The sequence below is a fragment of the Camponotus floridanus genome, unplaced genomic scaffold (assembly GCF_003227725.1).
Source record: "Camponotus floridanus strain SB8 unplaced genomic scaffold, Cflo_v7.5 scaffold24, whole genome shotgun sequence".
Lineage (NCBI taxonomy): Eukaryota > Metazoa > Arthropoda > Insecta > Hymenoptera > Formicidae > Camponotus > Camponotus floridanus.
The window spans coordinates 1,510,512-1,530,000 of record NW_020229370.1 but is presented as its reverse complement, the minus strand read 5'-3'; the positions used below and the strand labels follow the sequence as shown (position 1 = coordinate 1,530,000).

General features: G+C 26.7%; 2 protein-coding genes and 1 long non-coding RNA gene across 3 annotated transcripts in view; 2 read left to right on the top strand and 1 right to left on the bottom strand.

Annotated features, from left to right (window-relative positions):
* The window catches only part of LOC112638047 (aminopeptidase N-like), a 13,908-nt gene extending 12,679 nt beyond the window's left edge, over nucleotides 1-1,229 (top strand). The window contains exon 13 of the mRNA XM_025409043.1: nucleotides 915-1,229. Coding sequence (XP_025264828.1) covers nucleotides 915-1,178 — 264 coding nt within the window. The 3' untranslated portion in view covers nucleotides 1,179-1,229. The remainder of the gene's footprint in view (nucleotides 1-914) is intronic.
* Nucleotides 1,230-4,204: 2,975 nt separating this feature from the next.
* On the top strand, nucleotides 4,205-18,294 carry LOC112638054 (aminopeptidase N-like). The gene is made up of 13 exons (XM_025409060.1): nucleotides 4,205-4,526; nucleotides 4,656-5,148; nucleotides 6,771-7,214; nucleotides 9,111-9,291; nucleotides 10,118-10,256; nucleotides 11,503-11,584; nucleotides 12,043-12,290; nucleotides 12,692-12,972; nucleotides 15,795-15,985; nucleotides 16,189-16,536; nucleotides 16,621-16,690; nucleotides 16,829-16,933; nucleotides 17,979-18,294. The coding sequence occupies exons 2-13, from the start codon at nucleotides 4,679-4,681 to the stop codon at nucleotides 18,243-18,245; spliced, it is 2,826 nt and encodes a 941-aa protein (XP_025264845.1). The 5' UTR covers nucleotides 4,205-4,526; nucleotides 4,656-4,678; the 3' UTR covers nucleotides 18,246-18,294.
* LOC112638055 lies at nucleotides 13,091-13,673 on the bottom strand. Its single transcript, XR_003122873.1, has 3 exons — nucleotides 13,516-13,673; nucleotides 13,327-13,433; nucleotides 13,091-13,231 (listed from the first exon to the last, which is right to left on the bottom strand). It is a non-coding gene; the product is annotated as an uncharacterized LOC112638055 (long non-coding RNA).
* Nucleotides 18,295-19,489: the final 1,195 nt, after the last annotated feature.

Below are 19,489 nucleotides of genomic sequence, written 5' to 3'. Positions count from 1 at the left end.
ATTTAATTTTTTTTTATAAAATAAGCATAGTTTTATTTCTAATTTTCGAAAATATATTATTTTGGAAATATGTAATTTTTAATGAATGAGAAAGTGGAGAAGAGTGTGCGAGCAAGCAAAAGCAAAAAAGAAAGAGAATTTCTTTACTTGGAAATTTTAGTGAAAATGGATTTATATAAATTTTAAAAAGAGAATTTACAAGCTTCAGCTTATTGTATTTAAATCTTAGTTAATTTAGATGTTTAGCTCTTAATTTCGCAACATTGAAAAACATTTTTCTTAATTTCTCAATATTGAAAAACATTTAAATAAATTTAAATTTTAAAAAGTATTACGTAATGTAATTCGCATACTTTAATATTACACGAGTCATTTGTTTACGAAAATTTAATAAAGATGGATAAGTTAAGAAGAATTAATGCACTCGCTAGATATAACAGTTTTAATGTTATAATATTATAATGATACTATCTTTGTGACAGCTACAGCTCATATAAATTTCTAATTTTATTTTAAAAATCTCTAATTCTAAATTTTGATTTTTATTTGTTGAAAGTTACTTATACAGTATTACTTATAAGCATTTCTTGCAAACAAAAGAGTTGTTAAGTAAAATATAGTGCAACAATGCACATAATATAATAGAACACATAATACAATAGAAGAATGATTTTATTCTCATTTCAGCAAAATTGTAGTTTTCATAATCCATAATTATTATTTATTCCTATTATATTTAAGATTATTATTATTATTATATGTATTATATATATGTAGTAAATGTATTAATATTATATATATATAGACACACACACACATACACAAATAATATTTAATATAATATTTAATATAATATTTATTAATAATTATTGGCTATTTACGCTAATACTTAATACCGATATAATCTGTTTTAGACAAGCAATTTGACACAATCAGCAGAATATTTCGGATGTATACAGCAAAATACTTCAAATATTGAAAGCAAGATACAAATGCAATATATTTTAAATATTGAAAGCAAGATACAAATGCGTTTTTTCGAAATCAAAAGTCAACAGAATTACTTTCAAAATTTTGTGAAATATCCAGAGGAGGAAACGTTTTTTCGAAAAAGTACCGCGTCAAAAGAGCCGTTTTGGTTATGCTTAATTTTTGGTTATACATCGACATGCGAATAACTCGTTACCGTTACCATTACTAAGAAAGCAACGATTCGTTATTTCTTCTTTACTTTTTATAATACAAAAATTAAATTAATTTATTTTAAAATATAATTATTACTTTTATATATTTGAAAATTATAAATTAATCCATCATTGATGTTCTTCATATTCAATTTTTCATTTATTGTAATTTAGAAATTTTATATTTATGAATACAGAGAAAACATCATGCATGTATATAATTTTCTAAAATATTTGTAAACTGTTTTGTAATAGAAATAGATTTTTCAATTACTAAGAGGATACTATCCAAGATTACAGAATTAAAGTAACGATAAAAGGTAAACGGTTAATATAAAAGATAACGGTTAAATTCGTTACCGTTACTGTAAAAATGTAACGACGTTACCGTTATCGTTACAGACAGAAAAAAGTAACGATCGTTACCGAAAAAAAGTAACGGTAAAAAACCGAAAAAAATGTAACGATATTATAAGTAACGCGTTAACTCTTCGCAACTTTGCAAATATCAGCAATAACCGTTTAATAAAAGTAACAATTGTGACACGAATACATCTATATATCTTTGTTACATTTTGTATAAAATGACAAAGACTGGAGTGTCTCTAATAAAATAAATAATATAAATAAAAATATAAATATGCGAGATCGCTTATTGACAATTTCATTAGTTTTATTTTGTCAAATTTTCCAAAATTCTTTTCTTAACCTAAAGACTTAATTCATAGATTTTCGTTTGCACATTTTCAAACAAATTGCGTTTTTGTTTGCACATAAGTAGAAATAAAGATGTTAGGAAATAAAGATTGAGGAAGAAAGATTATATTTCAAATTAAATTATTATTTTAGATATAATAATTTTCTTTCTTTGCATTTCTATTGTAATCTAAAATTTACTAGTCGATTATTTCTCTTTGATTTAAATTTACAATAATTAAACGCATCGTGAAGAAAACCGTGCTGACATTAGGCTGCCGTCATTTTTAGGCAGTGAAAGTCGGATGGATTATATTCACTCCTTTTTATTCTTTTAAAAGTGAATATCAAGAACAAGGTACAGTATATATACGAATATTGTAAGTGTTAAAAAATGTCCGCGGGAATATTATAGTTGTGCATATACAAAAATATATCCAATATGCTGTGCATTTTCTACATTATATATTAAATCGAAATCGCGCGAAAGAGGAAAAGAAAAACAAGAATATGAATAGATATTTTCATTCTTTACTATAGGAAATTAAAAATATCTCAATTTTTTCTCTCTGTCTTCGAACAAATCTACATAATATGACTAATACAATTAATTGATTTTATCTTTATATATTTATTATTAATTAAAGTCAAAGACAATATTCAGAAATCAAAGTAGCGCGAACGTTGAACGCTTAATGGCCACGCGCAGAAATGAATGCGCACCGGTTGGGCCGCCATGTTAGTTACGTCATTGCATTCGTCCTACGTAATCGGAGTCGAATACGCAGTTACACGGATCGTCGTACATCTGCATTTTTCGCGTCTTTTAACCGTAAATAAACGAATATCGTGAATGAACGAGCGTTGAGAGTGTCCAAGGATGATCGCGCGACTTTCATAATACATCAATGGAAGCGCGCGACAGCTGTTTTTGACAGTATTCAGTGGCGTCATCGCGAAGGTGGAGCGAAATTGCGTCGCGTTATTCGCGCCTTTGATGATGATTATCGGATACGAGCGAGTATCGGGAGTGCCGAATAAAGTGTCGCGCGTTCGCGTTGATGATATTTTGTGAGTTTGTGTGCATCAAGATTGAAATGAGATATCCCGAGACGAGCGAATGGAGCGATCTGTGAAGCAGCTGATGAACGGTGAGTTGATTTGATTTGTCATATTTGCGTGACAATTCGTGCTCATCGACGCTTATACAGCATTGCGATGTCTCGAATTACGTTTGGGCGAATCGGCGCCGCATCATAATTCGATGCGACGCGATGCATTTTAAATAAAGCCGATCGCGTGAAGATGGTTAAACTAGAAGCGATTTGAAGTTTATTTTGTATGCGCGCGTGCACTGCTTGCACAGGAATCTTGTAGGGATGCCAACTGTCAAACGATAACTTTTTCGATCTAGCCTAATCTAACCTAACCTTCCAAGTCTTCGGATGTCGAATGTAAACACGAGCATATATGCTGCGTGGATTTTACTGTGCTTTTAAAAATAATATTTAATCATTAGTGTAATACATTTTATTACGTGGTATGATGATTCGCATACTTTAATATTATACGAGTCATTAGTTTATCAAAAATTTAATAATGATGGATAGGTTAACACGAATTAATGCAATAGTTATGCAATAGAACACATAATACAATGTTATTAATATTTTAAATCCTATAAAAAGTATTTTTTACGAATGTGTTTTATTAATGTACTATTAATATTTTTAATTTAATACTAAATGATATGGCATAATTTTTGGAACACGCTATCTCTATAACATTTTTATTCCACATTATAAGAAAAATTTAATTTTAATTTAAAAATCTGTTTTGTTATGAGAAAAACACGATTATTGATTTGATCGATTTGAGAGATTTCCCGTCGTTTTATTTATTAATTACACGTAATTCATATCATTACCAACACGATTAATGATTTGATCGATTTGAGAGATTTCCCGTTGTTTTATTCATATATCTACCATATAAATTTGAAAGAGTGAACAAAAACCTAAAAAATAATAGTTATTCATTATATTCTCTTATATACGATACTGTATATTATACTCTAATGTTAATAAGTTACGTTTTTCATTAACTTGCTTAAAGACAATTTACTGATATAAACTCGTAATAATATAGTTAATAATATTTTATTTGAATGTATATTATAAATTATAAAAATTCTTAAATTTTTGGTAAAGGAATATATTACTTTTAAACAGTATAAAAGAATTCAAATATATATATTTACAGATAATTTTGCATTCTACGTAACGGCCTCTTTTGCTTTAGACCAACGCGAAATAGACGATTTTGCCATCTCACGGCGCTCGATCGCTAGCACAAATTTGGAGTGGGAAGAACGGCACCGTACTTTGTTATTACATACCATTTCTCGATCGAAACGTCTGTTAACGACCTCAGAAGTTGTGTGTTTACATATGGCATACACATTTATTGTAATATCGCCAAGTGTTATTAGTTTTTGGAAGTTTCTCGAAATAACAAGAAATCACAAGTGCGCATATATATTTTTCATGTTTCAATAATAGTGGATAAAACATTAATTTATTGCAGCTAATTATTGTAACAAAACATACAGTTGCTTAGAATTTGTAGTATATCTCATTATACAGAGTAAGTATTCAAAATTAAGTTTATTTTTATATATTTGTCTTAATTCCATCTTTTCCATTAAATCATGGTAGAGACAGTGCTGTGTTTATTTGTCCGTTTGTACTTTCTAACAAAAATATATTTTTATAGATATCTAAGATAAAAGTAGTATCATGTTTCTTAAACTATTGTTAAGCAGCAGTTTAACAATCATCGTCGCTGCGGTTTTTTTAACCGACGATCAAATAATTAAAATATCTCAAGCAGAGATAAACAGGCACTCGAATTATATATTACCGTATCGTTATGATATCATCGTTACACATATCGAAGAAAATATTCTTGTCTGCCACTGCATTATACGGACAGAGATTATACATCCAACATCAAGCATATTATTATATTTACACGTAAAAAATATTAGTCTAACTGTGGTTTATTATCCAAATTATTATTCTAACAATGATATTGAAGAAAAGAACATTTATGCATCGATAAAATCTATGTATGATGTTAAGAAAAACATTGTAAAATATATATTTGCTGATTATCTATGGCCAGGATATTACATCATAAAATTAGTTTATAATATAACTGAAGATACAGGCCTAAAAACCTTTTATAAAAGAGATGGGCGACAATGGTAAGTAACTTAAAATGTTAAAATGTTAAATATATAGTAATTTCACGATGTTTATGATCAAGTCCTGATAAATCACTTTATTTCTATTTAAAAAGTATTTTCTAAGAAAAACACATTTATACATAGACACGTACGTATTTGAAATGTTTCCATTCTTAATTACATGTTTCTTAAATCATTATTTGGTAAAAAATTTTGCAATTTAATATTATCATTATTATTAAAATGAATGTAAATAAAAATTAATTTAATTAAAGTAGTCAGCAATAACACATGTCTTATACAGCATTTTATTGTTAACACTCGAACAAAATTTAATATTCTGATAGAGTTTTGAATTGTTTTCAAAATATAAGTATAATTTTGAAGGATTTATATTTTTCTAAAAAACTTGCTTATATGAACAACATGATACACAAGAAAAGATCAATTAAGAGCCACCGTGGATGGTAGTACGTAAATTTTTTTTTAAAGATTAATCATTCGCGAAAATTTAAACGTGCACAATTGCATATGCATATATTTTACTTAGTGCAGTCTAGTTTAAAATTCGCATTGACAAAAATCCGCATTTTTTGCTACTAAAAGCTCGAGAATTTGAAACTAACGGGCATCGAAAAACATCTCAAAATCTCTATTTCGAGAAAAACTCAATCGTCCGCATTATCTCTCGTTTTTTCATCGCTTAAGAAACGCGTGTCATCAATGTTGACAATATTAATTTCTCTATTTAGTTGTGTGGTGCCGTAAAAATAAAACTGAATAAAAACCAAAAAAATTACGTGTCGTGGCTCGTCTTTATTCGCAATCGTGTGGTGTCCTTTTATCAAACTCTTTCGCGCGCCTCCCGCACCGACGTTTTCATTCGCGAACATTTTCTAGTTGCTTATATGAAATTTGAAATTTTGAACAAATAATTAAATTTTACACTGTTTATTTTGACAATACCAAACTTTAGGAAATTCATTTCTAATTTAAAAAAGTCTATAGTTTAGAAGGGAAACATTTCCAGATACATGTTTATATGAATTCTTTTTATCCTTATAGTCCATAAAAATCATTATCAAAATTTGGTTAGATCATGAACACATACAACTTTCATAAACACTCTGCATATAATACATACAATTAAATATATAAGCTATACTTATGCTGTTTCATGTATTTAAACATGTATTTACACACAGCCATATTATTTAAAAATAATACTATTTTTGTTAATAACTAAGACATATGTACATATGTGTTTCATTTAATGAACTATCACTAAAATAAGCAGTATCTTTCACTTGTATAAAATTATGTACAAAATTGTTGATAATATATCATTTAAAAAAAGTTATAATCAATTAAAAAAAGTTATAATCAATTTAAAAAAATTATTATCCTAATATCGTTTTATATTGAAATTTATTTTAATTTTATTAAACGCATTAAAATTTTAATACTAAAATATTAAATATTAAATATTTATTTTGTACCTGTATATACTAAAATAGACATTATACGAATCCCGCACAAGTAAAATATATGCAACTTTTATACAATTTCATTGAAACCACTTTTGCATCAGGTTTTGCGGTGTCTTTATTATTGTTAATTCATATTTCTAAATGTGATAGGTTGGCAACGTATGTTGATTGTATTGGAATCCAACACATGATTCCGTCTTTGCCCGAACCTTTAAGTGCCATCTTTCAGAAGCCCATGTATGAAATTATTGTCGAAGATTATGAAAATTATACAGTTTTTTCAAATGAACCGATACAAAAAATAGAAAGGAATGATAAAAACATGACACTTATTCATACGCTTGTAAAACCTATTTATCTACTATTTCTGACTAACCGAAATAATTTATCCCGTATGCCTGGTACAAATAAAAGTGTCAGAGTTAATATGTGGTGTAGAATGCATTGCGAATTTGCACACCAATTTGCTGAACATATAACATCGTACTTGTTCGATAAATGGAAACGTTTGAATAAAACTTGGGAAATAAATCATATTGCACTTCCAGATTTTCGAAACGAAAGCATCATAAATCTAGGCCTTATTCTTTACGGGTAACTATATAATTAGAAAATATTAATATATATTTTAAAGATGAAAAAGAGAATAACAATTCTGGATAACTAAAATTATTTACATATCTTTTCTCTATTATTAAAATATTATTTGAATATATTTTAAAAACTAAGTAAAATTGTATGAAGCAATGAGAGGAGCATATCTAATTGTTTATTATTAGTCCAGTTTATTATTGTCCAAAAAATTATTGGGATTTTTGTTGTTTATAATTTGGCACTTTTTTCTTGGTTGTCTTTCTTTTGTATCTATCATGTTATATCAATTTAAAAGCGCAAACTTCGCTCTACATTTTAATAAAAATATCTGTATTTTGATATTGGTTTGCATTATATTTAAGCTATGAAATTAAGAATAAAAAAGTAGCAAATTTTAACGATTTTTTATATGAATTCAAAATGAGGCGTAAAGCAGCTGAAGACATTCAATATTAACGATGCATTTGGTCCAGGTATCGCTAATGAACGTACAATGCAATGATTTCCGTAAATTTCAGTGGACATGAGAGCCTTGAAGTTGAAAAGTTCTAGACGACTGCGATTATTGACGACGACCACTTGAATGTGTCAGTTGAAACAGACACATCGATTTGAGATTCGAGAACTAGCGGAAAAACTTGGCGTAAGCAAGTCAGCTGTTTTTGATTATCTAAAACTAATTGGAAAAACAAAAAAGCTCGACAAATGGATGCCGCATCAATTGAGCGAAAATCAAAAGAATCGTCACTTTGAGGTGTGTTCTGCATTGATTTTGCGCAAACAAAATAATCCATTTCTCGATCGCATTGTAACGTGCGATAAGAAATGGATCTTGTACGATAATCGTCGACGTTTTGCACAATGGTTGAACCATGATGGAGCGCCAAAACACTCTCCGAAACCAAAATTGTATTAAAGAAGATTATACTGACTAGTTAATGTTCGAAATAATTTACGCATTGCCATCCGCGTTTTGTAGGCTCTTAGTGCTCGATTACTTAATTATCATATTATACTGACTATTTAGTAGTCGTCAGCCGTTATAATTCACTACAACTTTTTAAATTCGGAATTATTATGGCAGAGACGTACTATCAAGAAATTGGCAAAATCCATCAGGAACTGACACGTTTGCATTAGATGTTGGTCAACAGAAAAGTTCCAATTGTTCGACATGATAATGATCGACTACACGCCGATGCTGCATTAATCAATTAAGTTATGAAGCTCCATGAAACTCTGTCTCATCCATCTTATTCACCCATCTTCTTCTCCAACTGACTATCACTTCTTTAAACATTTCGATAATTTCTTGCATGGGAAAACCTTTAACAATAAAGCTACTGTCAGAAACGCCTTCCAAGAATTTATCGTTTCTCGAAATCTAAATTTTATGCTACAGGAATAAATAAATATTGTTTCTCGTTGGCAAAAATATTTAAATTTCAATGGTTCTCTTTTCATTTGCTAAAGTTCACTTGCTAAAATGTACGTATTTAAACTTAGAGGTTAAAAATCACAATAACTTTCTGGACAATCTATCTTCAATGTACATCAACTTATAGAATAATATTAGAATGAAGAATAATATTAAAATATATATATTTTATAATCTTAAAATTGAAAATTACAAATTAAAATATAAAATTGCAAATTAAATAATTATATTAAGGTATAAGAATAGGTAAAAGTATTATATTAAGGTTTTCACTTTTATCGATCAAAAAGTTATATATATATAGTGTGATACTCGCTTCCAATATATTTCATTACTTCGTAATGAGCATTAGAAATAAAAGATTATAATACTAAATAATTAATATGTTAATTTTACAGAATCATTTAATTATAAATTTGGAAATAATCATTATATAAAACATTTTTTGTAATTTTCAGAGAAGCAGATATTATCTACAACGACAATGTAGATTTTGTTGCGACTAAAATCAAAGTTGCTTATTTCATAGCCCATAAAATAATACAGGAATGTTTTTATTATGAAAATCCACTTTGGCCGTTATCGTCTTTGTTAAATGAGGCTATTGTCGCATTTTTTGGATTATATGTCACCAATCAGGTTATTTTAAGCATTCTTTAGCGCAAACTTTATTCACTAGCAAACAATATTATATATATATATATATATATATATATATATATATATATATAGATATATACATAACAATATGATATCTTCTCCGCAGATAAAAAAATACGTGTCTATTATTTTGCATAGTTTTACAAGTGTACAAAATTTCATTAGAATCCGTGAGTGACAGTTGGGTACCTTTCCTTGTTAGTGCTGTGACAATATATGTCAAGGTCAAGCCATTTGGGGCTGTGTAAAGTTAAATGTTTATCATTATAGCGAGCAATTTTTTTATAAATCACAATATTAGACAAAGATTAGATATTTACAAAGAAAAATAAGTTTTTTAAAAATGGTAATTTTCAAGTAAATGCAACATACATAGATAATTTAAAATATTTTTACATTTTTATGTTTCTTTTATTTTGTGTATGTGTATCAAAGTCACTATGTTACATTTGTCCGACTTTAAAATATTGTATATAAAAAAAGAAAAATTATCATTCAGATTCCACATAATATATGTATACATGTAGAAATTGTGTAAGATAATTTTGCTATATAATATAGTATATTTTAATAATTCTAAAAATATTAATTTTAAAGTTATATGTTGAGTAATCACTTTTGTTATTAAATTAATACTTTATATTTTTAAATTATTTATTTTATATTTTAAGAGTATAAGAGTATAAGAGTATAAGAGATATTTTTACATACACGTAGAAAGTAACAGCTCTAATGCATATTGCTGTTGCGTGTTAAATCTAATATTAATTATAATAAGTAAATACATTTAAACTATTTTTTATAGACTCTCCCAAGTACCCGGATCATGGACTTGTTTGTGATACAAAGTCAACAAGAATCCCTTCATTTCGATACTGAATATAATACATCACTTTATAATACATTATTCAACATTTCTTTTGAACATTACAGTTACATTAAAGGTATGATAATATAAATAAAAATTGATTATGAGTAAATTTTTGAAAATAAATGCTTAAAAAACAAATAAAATAACTGATAAAAATTTTAATTTTATATACAGGATGTTAGAAACAGCAGTGATTGAGGAGGGGAAGAGCCTTCGCCGCGCGCCTACACACTCATCGCTTCTCCTTTCCTCAATCATTGTTTTGCCGCGCGCCGCTATTATATTACAGTGAGACCGCCTTCACCGCCGAGCACTTCTAGCCACGCGCATTGGCCGATCTTTTTTAATTAATTTTTCGTTAATTATTGCAAATATCGTAAAATAGTATAGTATCTTCTTTCTTAATTTGTGCCAATTTACACTTCGGGGCTGCAAAAATGTTTCTGACATTCTGTATAATCTCTTCATTATACACATGCACACATATATACATAATAAGGCTGTAATATATAAAATTATATATAAAATATATTACATATACAGGATGTTTTTTAATTGATATAGTCGATTATCTCGCGAACCAATGATTTTATTGAAAAATTTTTCAAACTAAAGTTGCGTAGCTTGAAGTGTAGTTTGAAGGGGTACACATGATGAAAATATAGACTTGACCTTGTCAAAGTCAGGTCAAGGTCATTAATACTTTTTTACATGAAAATCTCTATTACATATTCTTGTAGATTACCTCGAGAGCTTTTCAAAACGCTATAATAAAGTATTTTTTTATTGAGTACTTTTCAAGTTATATCTTAATTTTACATAAGCTATAAAATATCTAGTAAAATATTTATTTTTCGATTATCTTACCTTAATAATTTTATGAATTAGATAATGAGACGAATCAATTGGTCTTTCAATGTAAATATCTAGTAAATATCTAGTAAAATATTTATTTTTTGATTATCTTACCTTAATAATTTTATGTATTAAATAATGAGACGAATCAATTGGTCTTTCAAAGAAAAAACAGTTTTTAAGAAAAAATATGTAATTTTCAATTGCAAATTAATGTGTTTAATATCAGTTTGCTTAAGAAAAGTATTAAAATTGTCAACTTTAACTTTAGCATATATCTTTTTAACCAATGTCGCCTCTCATTTCCTTTTTTGCGCGGAATTACTCAGGAAATCTTCCTCTATGACATATTCAAATGATGTTAAAATCGATGATGTGTAATGATGTTTTATGCACTTTTATTATAATTATTAATTAGTATTTACTATAACTTTATCTTATTCATATTGTGATGTAAATTATAGTTTACAGTGTATTGCGTATATTACAAGAAATGATTACTGAAGAGATATTTTGGCAAAGTATCCGTATATATGTAAAGGACAAGTAAATAATACACCATACTCCTATAATTACTATTTTTATTTAAATTAAATTTATTTATTTTATTTTTATTTAAACTTACATCATTTCTTTCATACTTTATTATCTTTATTATTACCATTTCTTTTTACCTTCAATGTCATTAAATATTCAAGATATATTTTCAACTTACATATACACTTATTTTTTAAAAGTAATCAAGTTTGGCCATTCCTTTTAAATTATAATTTAAACTGTAGCATCAAATTCATATAAAAACTATAAATCATATGATTAATTATGTAATTAATTATATATTTAATTAAATTAAACATAAAATATAATTAACAATTTTATATTGTGATAATTATTATATATAAATACATATATATATATATATATATATATATATATATATATATTTGCTTATAATACCTTTCGTTAACATATCAATAAATTTTGAATAAATTTTATAACTTTAGCAATTCAACTTTTAACTATTTTGGTGAAATTATGAAGAATCTTTCGTACACTCAAATATCTACAGACAATTTATATATTATAAGGCAACTAATTAACTCTACAATACAACGAAATTATTATCCTGTAGTGAACGTAGTAAAAATGAAAATAAATATAAATTTAAATGAGATGATGATGATGTTGGATGATTACATATCGTATGATATGGTATTGGGTGACTTTATAGTATTTAATCTAAATCAAACTGGTAAGTTTGCAATAAATTTATTACATTTTATAGTGTTTATCATACGTACACATTGAAGAGAAAGATTTACATTACTAAAAATATTATTCATTATATTATGTATTATATATACATTACATTTATTATTATATACATTATATATACATACATACGTACAATTATTAGAAATATTCAATTTTCATGCAAAATGATTTTATACCTAATATAATATACAATTTGCATTTCCTTTTATGTTCACTTTATAATATATTTTTGATCTCTATTAATGTACAAAAGTATAAGCACAAAAGTATAAACAGATACTTGTACTGATAAACCCTTTGAAAGGATTATATATATATATATATATATATATATATATATATATATATATATATAAACAATTTATTTATATTCGACAGGATATTATCGAGTCAATTACGATATCGAGAACTGGCGAAGACTTGTAAGTTATCTAAATTCTGAAAATTATAGGAAAATACATGTTTTGAATCGTGCCCGAATTATCGATGATGCTTTTCACTTAATGATAACAAATCAACTTAATTCCACTGTATTCTGGAGTATTACGAAATATCTATCACGAGAAACAGACTACGTGGCATGGTATCCTATGTTCAAAGCTTTAGAATATCTGTCCAATATCTTTCTATTTCAGGAAAAAATATATTCTAATATCAAGGTAATAATACATATTATAAACAATGTCAATAGTGATGTCTTCAACATATTAAAAACATATTACTTATTGCACATATTAATATTGTGTGCATTTATAGCAATAATTATTAAGTAAACTAAATGAATAATGAAAGGCAATAAAGAGCCAATGCAGTTGTGGGGCGTGGATAAAATAATTTCCAAAGCAGTGATTCAATTTTAACGATTCATTCGCTTTATTCCAAACGTTTCGGACTTAATTCGAGCCTTCTTCAGTGATTCTAATAAAAACAAAGAAAAAATACATAAATCAAATGAGAACAAAATAGAAACGCAATATCGGTAAAATACAAAAGAGAGGAGAAAGCATAGTCACATGAATGCATGGTCTATAAGAGCGACACGACTTCGTCAAGGCTGATCCATCCGAGAAAGCACGATGCAAAAGCCCTCTCAGCGGTACAAAGCGCGAAGAGCGATGCACTGACAAAATATATATAATCAAAACTAGTCACATGTCTTAAAAGCGAGAGAAATTCATTAACGTTAGTCAAAGGACACTCACTCACTCAGACAAAAGACAAATCAGCAAAAACGAGACGAAATAATCGACACGGTAACAGTCGAACGGGCCGATAATTTGAACGATAACGGTAATCATGTCATAGTGTGGTCGGCAATAACAAACTAAATATAACGAGGACAAAGCCAGTCAAACAGAAAAACAACCCGTTAAATTTTTGGCATGTTTTCAATAATCGACAAACACGAAGCATTCAATTTTAAAGTGTCGCTTTGGAGGTTCAACGACTTCTTTTGGCGCTTAATATGAATCATTTCGGATATTAGTCTTTTTCCTAAAAGCATTTCTTCATCCAAAATCTCAACATCGTCGAAATCGAAAGTGTGACTAAGCGCTCTATGTTCGGCAATGACGGACGTAAGATTCCTTCTATGTTCTTTGATCCTCGTCCTTAACAGGCGACCCGTTTGTCCCACGTAAGAGGCGTCGCAATGTACTTTTTCTTTGTTTTTATTAGAATCACTGAAGAAGGCTCGAATTGAGTCCGAAACGTTTGGAATAAAGCGAATGGATCGTTAAAATTGAATCGCTACTTTGGAAATTATTTTATCCACGCCCCACAACTGCGTTGGCTCTTTATTACCTTTCATTATTCATTTAGTTTTGTTAATTTAGAGGAGCCTTTAACTTTGTTTAATTTATAATTATTAAGTGTTTTTCAAAAAGATACATACAATAAAATGTAGCTAGAAAAAATTTGATTAGATATAAAGGTTTAAATATACATATTTTGGAAATGAAAGTTAAATATATATGTAAATTAACATTGGAATAGTGTATGTACTAATATTATAAGAAGTTGGAGAGGAAAAAGGAGAAAAATTGGAAAATTGTTATCATTTTTAATCACAGCATAATATTTATAATGACGATTTAAATATCATTAATTTTAAGATAGAATGTTAGTAGGGAGACATATATATTAATTGTCTGTGTGTTTAATACACAAAAGAGTTAATAAATTATTAAATTATATTATACAATAGATATAATGTCTACATTTATGTCTACATGTCTACAATGTATGCATGTATGCACTTCTGTATGTTTATTTTGTGATATGAACATGTGTTAAGCATGTGTGAATATGCAAGAAAAATTCAAATTTGTGTATAAATACGTATATATAAGTATAGCTATACAAGATAGATATCTTTATAAAAAGAATTTAGAGTTGTTTACAAAGACAGAATATTCTTAATATATAAACCTTCTTAATATGTAAAATACAATTGCGCAAGATATCTTTCTATCATATAGCATAATATAATGCAAGAATCAAAAAATATAAAATTTATATCAATTAACAATATAAATATATATTCTATATATATATATATATATATATATATATATATATATATATACATACATACATATAAAAACAACTGTATGTTTTCTTTACACCAATTGATTCCTCTCATTATTTTGTACATAAAAGTATTAAGGTAAGATAATCAAAAAATGAATATTTTACAAGATATTTTATGGTTTATGTAAAATTAAGAAATTATTTCAAGCCTCATAACTCGAAATGTACTTGATGAAAAAATGTTTATTTATATTGTTTTGGAAAGCTCTTGAGATAAGCATATAAGAATGTGCAAAAATATGTAGGTTATTCCATTTAAGAAATTCAAAATGACCTTTACGTAATCTTTATGTAAATCTTCAAGATCAAATCAATGGCACTATCTTATATCTCTCTACAAATCATACAACTTTTATCTGAAACATTTTTTCGATTTTTCATTATTTTCCGAAATATTTGCCTGGGCAATTTAAAATAAGACACCCTGTACACACACACACACACGCGCGCGCGCGCGCGCACGCACATACATACATATATAAAACATATAATCAATCTTTCAAAGACAGATTCCTGGGATCATTTGAAGACGATTTTTCCTCAGCGAAAATGTTGATGAAGGCCATCATTTTTTGCATGTTCCCGAATTTTGTCATCATATATCTTTGCAATTAAGTCTTAAATTAAAACTCAACTAAAGTAAACTCTATTTAAAATTAATCGAAGAATATGGTTTTGTTAATATTTTATTTCTGCAAAGCTTAGTTTACGAAAAATCTCTTATTTTCAATCACTTATACTTCGAAAATTATTAATGCCTCGACATTTTCGTTGAGGCAAAATCGTCTTCGGATGATCCCAGGAATCTGTTTTTGAAAGATTGATTACGAGTTTTGGAACACCCTGTATATATATATATATTTATATATTTATTTATTTATATATTTAGGAGAAAATGCTATACTTACTAAACAACTTGCTTATTAAACTTAAATACGATGAAGTTTCTAATGAATACGATCTTACAAAGAGTTTAAGAATGGAGGCTGCGAAATGGGCATGTAATCTTAATAGTGAAACATGCATAAAAAATGCCCGACTTAATTTAAATCGACATCTCGAAGATCCGGAAAATAACACGTAATTTTTCTTATATATTCTGGGTTATTTTAATTTGATTGTTTTGTAAATACATGTGGAATGTTTATTACATTATTTGATCAAAATTTAAATTTATTATGTTATGTTATGAAATTATAATTTGTTAAATTATTTAATCAAAATATAAGATTAATATGTGCAAAACTTTTATATGAGAATTTGTTTTTTGTTAAATCTCATAGGCTTTTGCCATGGTGGAAAGAATGGACATATTGTCAAGGTTTAAAAATATTGTACTATCCTCTTAGCTATGAAAGTATGGAGGATTCTCCTTGGTGGAAAGTATATCGTCTGGGAAAAGAAAAATTTAAAACTAAATTTTTAAAATATCTGTCTTGCCCTGAGGATTCAATATTTATCATACCCTATTTAAACCTAATAAAAAATGATAGTACAACATCGATTATGTTTTTCAAAGATTTTTCCGATAAAGATTATATTAATTATTTTCTTTTTACTATCGCGAAGCACGCGAGGAATCCTGTGGTACTCGACTTCATATTAGAAGAACTTGAGAACATAAGACCCAGGTAATACAGTTTTCTTCGTAAATATATATCTACCATTCAACAATTTATATATGTGTCAATAAATTTATTATTTTACTGTTATAGACAAATCAGCGAGTATGCAACATTTATTGTAATTATTAATCATGTGTATTCCACAAATGAACTCCAAAAGGTAAAAATTGCATGTGCATATGTATATATATATATATATATATATATATATACATATATATATATACATATATGTAAAATAAATAATCATGCGACATCAAATATTGCTGTTTAATATCATCAAAATAATCTGTTTTAGATAAGCAACTTGCTAAGAGATAAATTTGTTAATGTAACGCAAGCTGAATTAAATGAATGTAAAGAGTTACGGTTTTTTGTGAAAGAAAGAATTACGAAAGTAAAGGTGAATTTTATGAATATTATTATACTAATATTTCATTTATTAATCATTAATTTTTTGTTTTCATACAGAATGTATTAATGTTACAGTATCCCAAAGTAAACAAAAATTAATGTCATTAAATTTTTTTTTATAAAATAAGCATAGTTTTATTTCTAATTTTCGAAAATATATTATTTTGGAAATATGTAATTTTTAATGAATGAGAAAGTGGAGATGAGTGTGCGAGCAAGCAAAAGCAAAAAAGAAAGAGAATTTCTTTACTTGGAAATTTTAGTGAAAATGGATTTATATAAATTTTAAAAAGAGAACTTACAAGCTTCAGCGTGTATTTAAATCTTAGTTAATTTAGATGTTTAGCTCTTAATTTCTCAACATTGAAAAACATTTTTCTTAATTTCTCAATATTGAAAAACATTTAAATAAATTTAAATTTTAAAAAGTATTACGTAATGTAATTCGCATACTTTAATATTACACGAGCCATTTGTTTACGAAAATTTAATAAAGATGCATAAGTTAAGAAGAATTAATGCACTTGCTAGATATAACAGTTTTAATGTTATAATATTATAATGATATTATCTCTGTGACAGCTACAGCTCATATAAATTTCTAATTTTATTTTTAAAATCTCTAATTCTAAATTTTGATTTTTATTTGTTGAAAGTTACTTATACAGTATTACTTATAAGCATTCCTTGTAAACAAAAGAGTTGTTAAGTAAAATATAGTGCAACACAATGCACATAATATAATAGAACACATAGTACAATAGAAGAATGATTTTATTCTCATTTCAGCAAATTTGTAGTTTTCATAATCCATAATTATTATTTATTCCTATTATATTTAAGATTATTATTATTATTATATGTATTATATATATGTAGTAAATGTATTAATATTATATATATATATATATATATATATATATATATATATATATAGACACACACACACATACACAAATAATATTTAATATAATATTTATTAATAATTATTGGCTATTTACGCTAATACTTAATACCGATATAATCTGTTTTAGACAAGCAACTTGACACAATCAGCAGATTATTTCGGATTTATACAGCAAAATACTTCAAATATTGAAAGCAAGATACAAATGCAATATATTTTAAATATTGAAAGCAAGATACAAATGCGCTTTTTCGAAATCAAAAGTCAACAGAATTACTTTCAAAATTTTGTGAAATATCCAGAGGGGGGGTTTTTTCAAAAAAGTAACGCTTCAAAAAAGTTGGTACCGTTTTGGTTATGCTTAGTTTTTGGTTATACATCGACATGCGAGTAACTCGTTACCGTTACCATTACTAAGAAAGCAACGATTCGTTATTTCTTCTTTACTTTTTATAATACAAAAATTAAATTAATTTATTTTAAAATATAATTATTACTTTTATATATTTGAAAATTATAAATTAATCCTTCATTGATGTTCTTCATATTCAATTTTTCATTTATTGTAATTTAGAAATTTTATATTTATGAATACAGAGAAAACATCATGCATGTATATAATTTTCTAAAATATTTGTAAACTGTTTTGTAATAGAAATAGATTTTTCAATTACTAAGAGGATACTATCCAGGATTACAGAATTAAAGTAACGATAAAAGTAACGGTTAAATTCGTTACCGTTACTGTAAAAATGTAACGACGTTACCATTATTGTTATAAACAGAAAAAAGTAACGATCATTACTGAAAAAAAGTAACGGTAACAGTAACGATATTATATGTAACGCGTTAACTCTTCGCAACTCAGCAAATATCAACAATAACCGTTTAATAAAAATAACAATTGTGACACGAATACATCTATATATCTTTGTTACATTTTGTATAAAATGACAAAGACTGAGCCTCTCTAATAAAATAAATAATATAAATAAAAATATAAATATGCGGGATTACTTATTGACAATTTCATTAGGTTTATTTTGACAAATTTTGCAAAATTCTTTTCTTAACCTAAGGCTTAATTCATAGATTTTCGTTTGCACATTTTCAAACAAATTGCGTTTTTGTTTGCACATAAGTAGAAATAAAGATATTAGGAAATAAAGATTGGGGAAGAAAGATTATATTTCAAATTAAATTATTATTTTAGATATAATAATTTTCTTTGTTTGCATTTCTATTGTAATCTAAAATTTATTAGTCGATTATTTCTCATTGATTTAAATTTACAATAACTAAACGCATCGTGAAAAAAACTGTGCTGACATCAAACTGCCGTCATTTTCAGACAGTGAAAATCGGATGGATTATATTCGCTCCTTTTTATTCTTTTAAAAGAGAATATCAAGAACAAGGTAGTATATATACGAATATTGTAAGTGTTAAAAAATGTCCGCGGGAATATTATAGTGCATATACAAAAATATATCCAATATGCTGTACAAAAATATATCCAATATTTTCTTCATTATATATTAAATCGAAATCGCGCGAAAGAGGAAAAGAAAAACAAGAATATGAATAGATATTTCCATTCTTTACTATAGGAAATTAAAAATATCTCAATTTTTTCTC

Excerpts from the sequence above, each read along its gene's own strand:
- LOC112638054 (XM_025409060.1), top strand. The coding sequence starts at position 4,679 with ATGTTTCTTAAACTATTGTTAAGCAGCAGTTTAACAATCATCGTCGCT. Across the intron at positions 7,215-9,110 it reads CTAGGCCTTATTCTTTACGG|AGAAGCAGATATTATCTACA; the intron begins GTAACTATATAA and ends TGTAATTTTCAG. Across the intron at positions 12,291-12,691 it reads ATTTAATCTAAATCAAACTG|GATATTATCGAGTCAATTAC; the intron begins GTAAGTTTGCAA and ends TATATTCGACAG.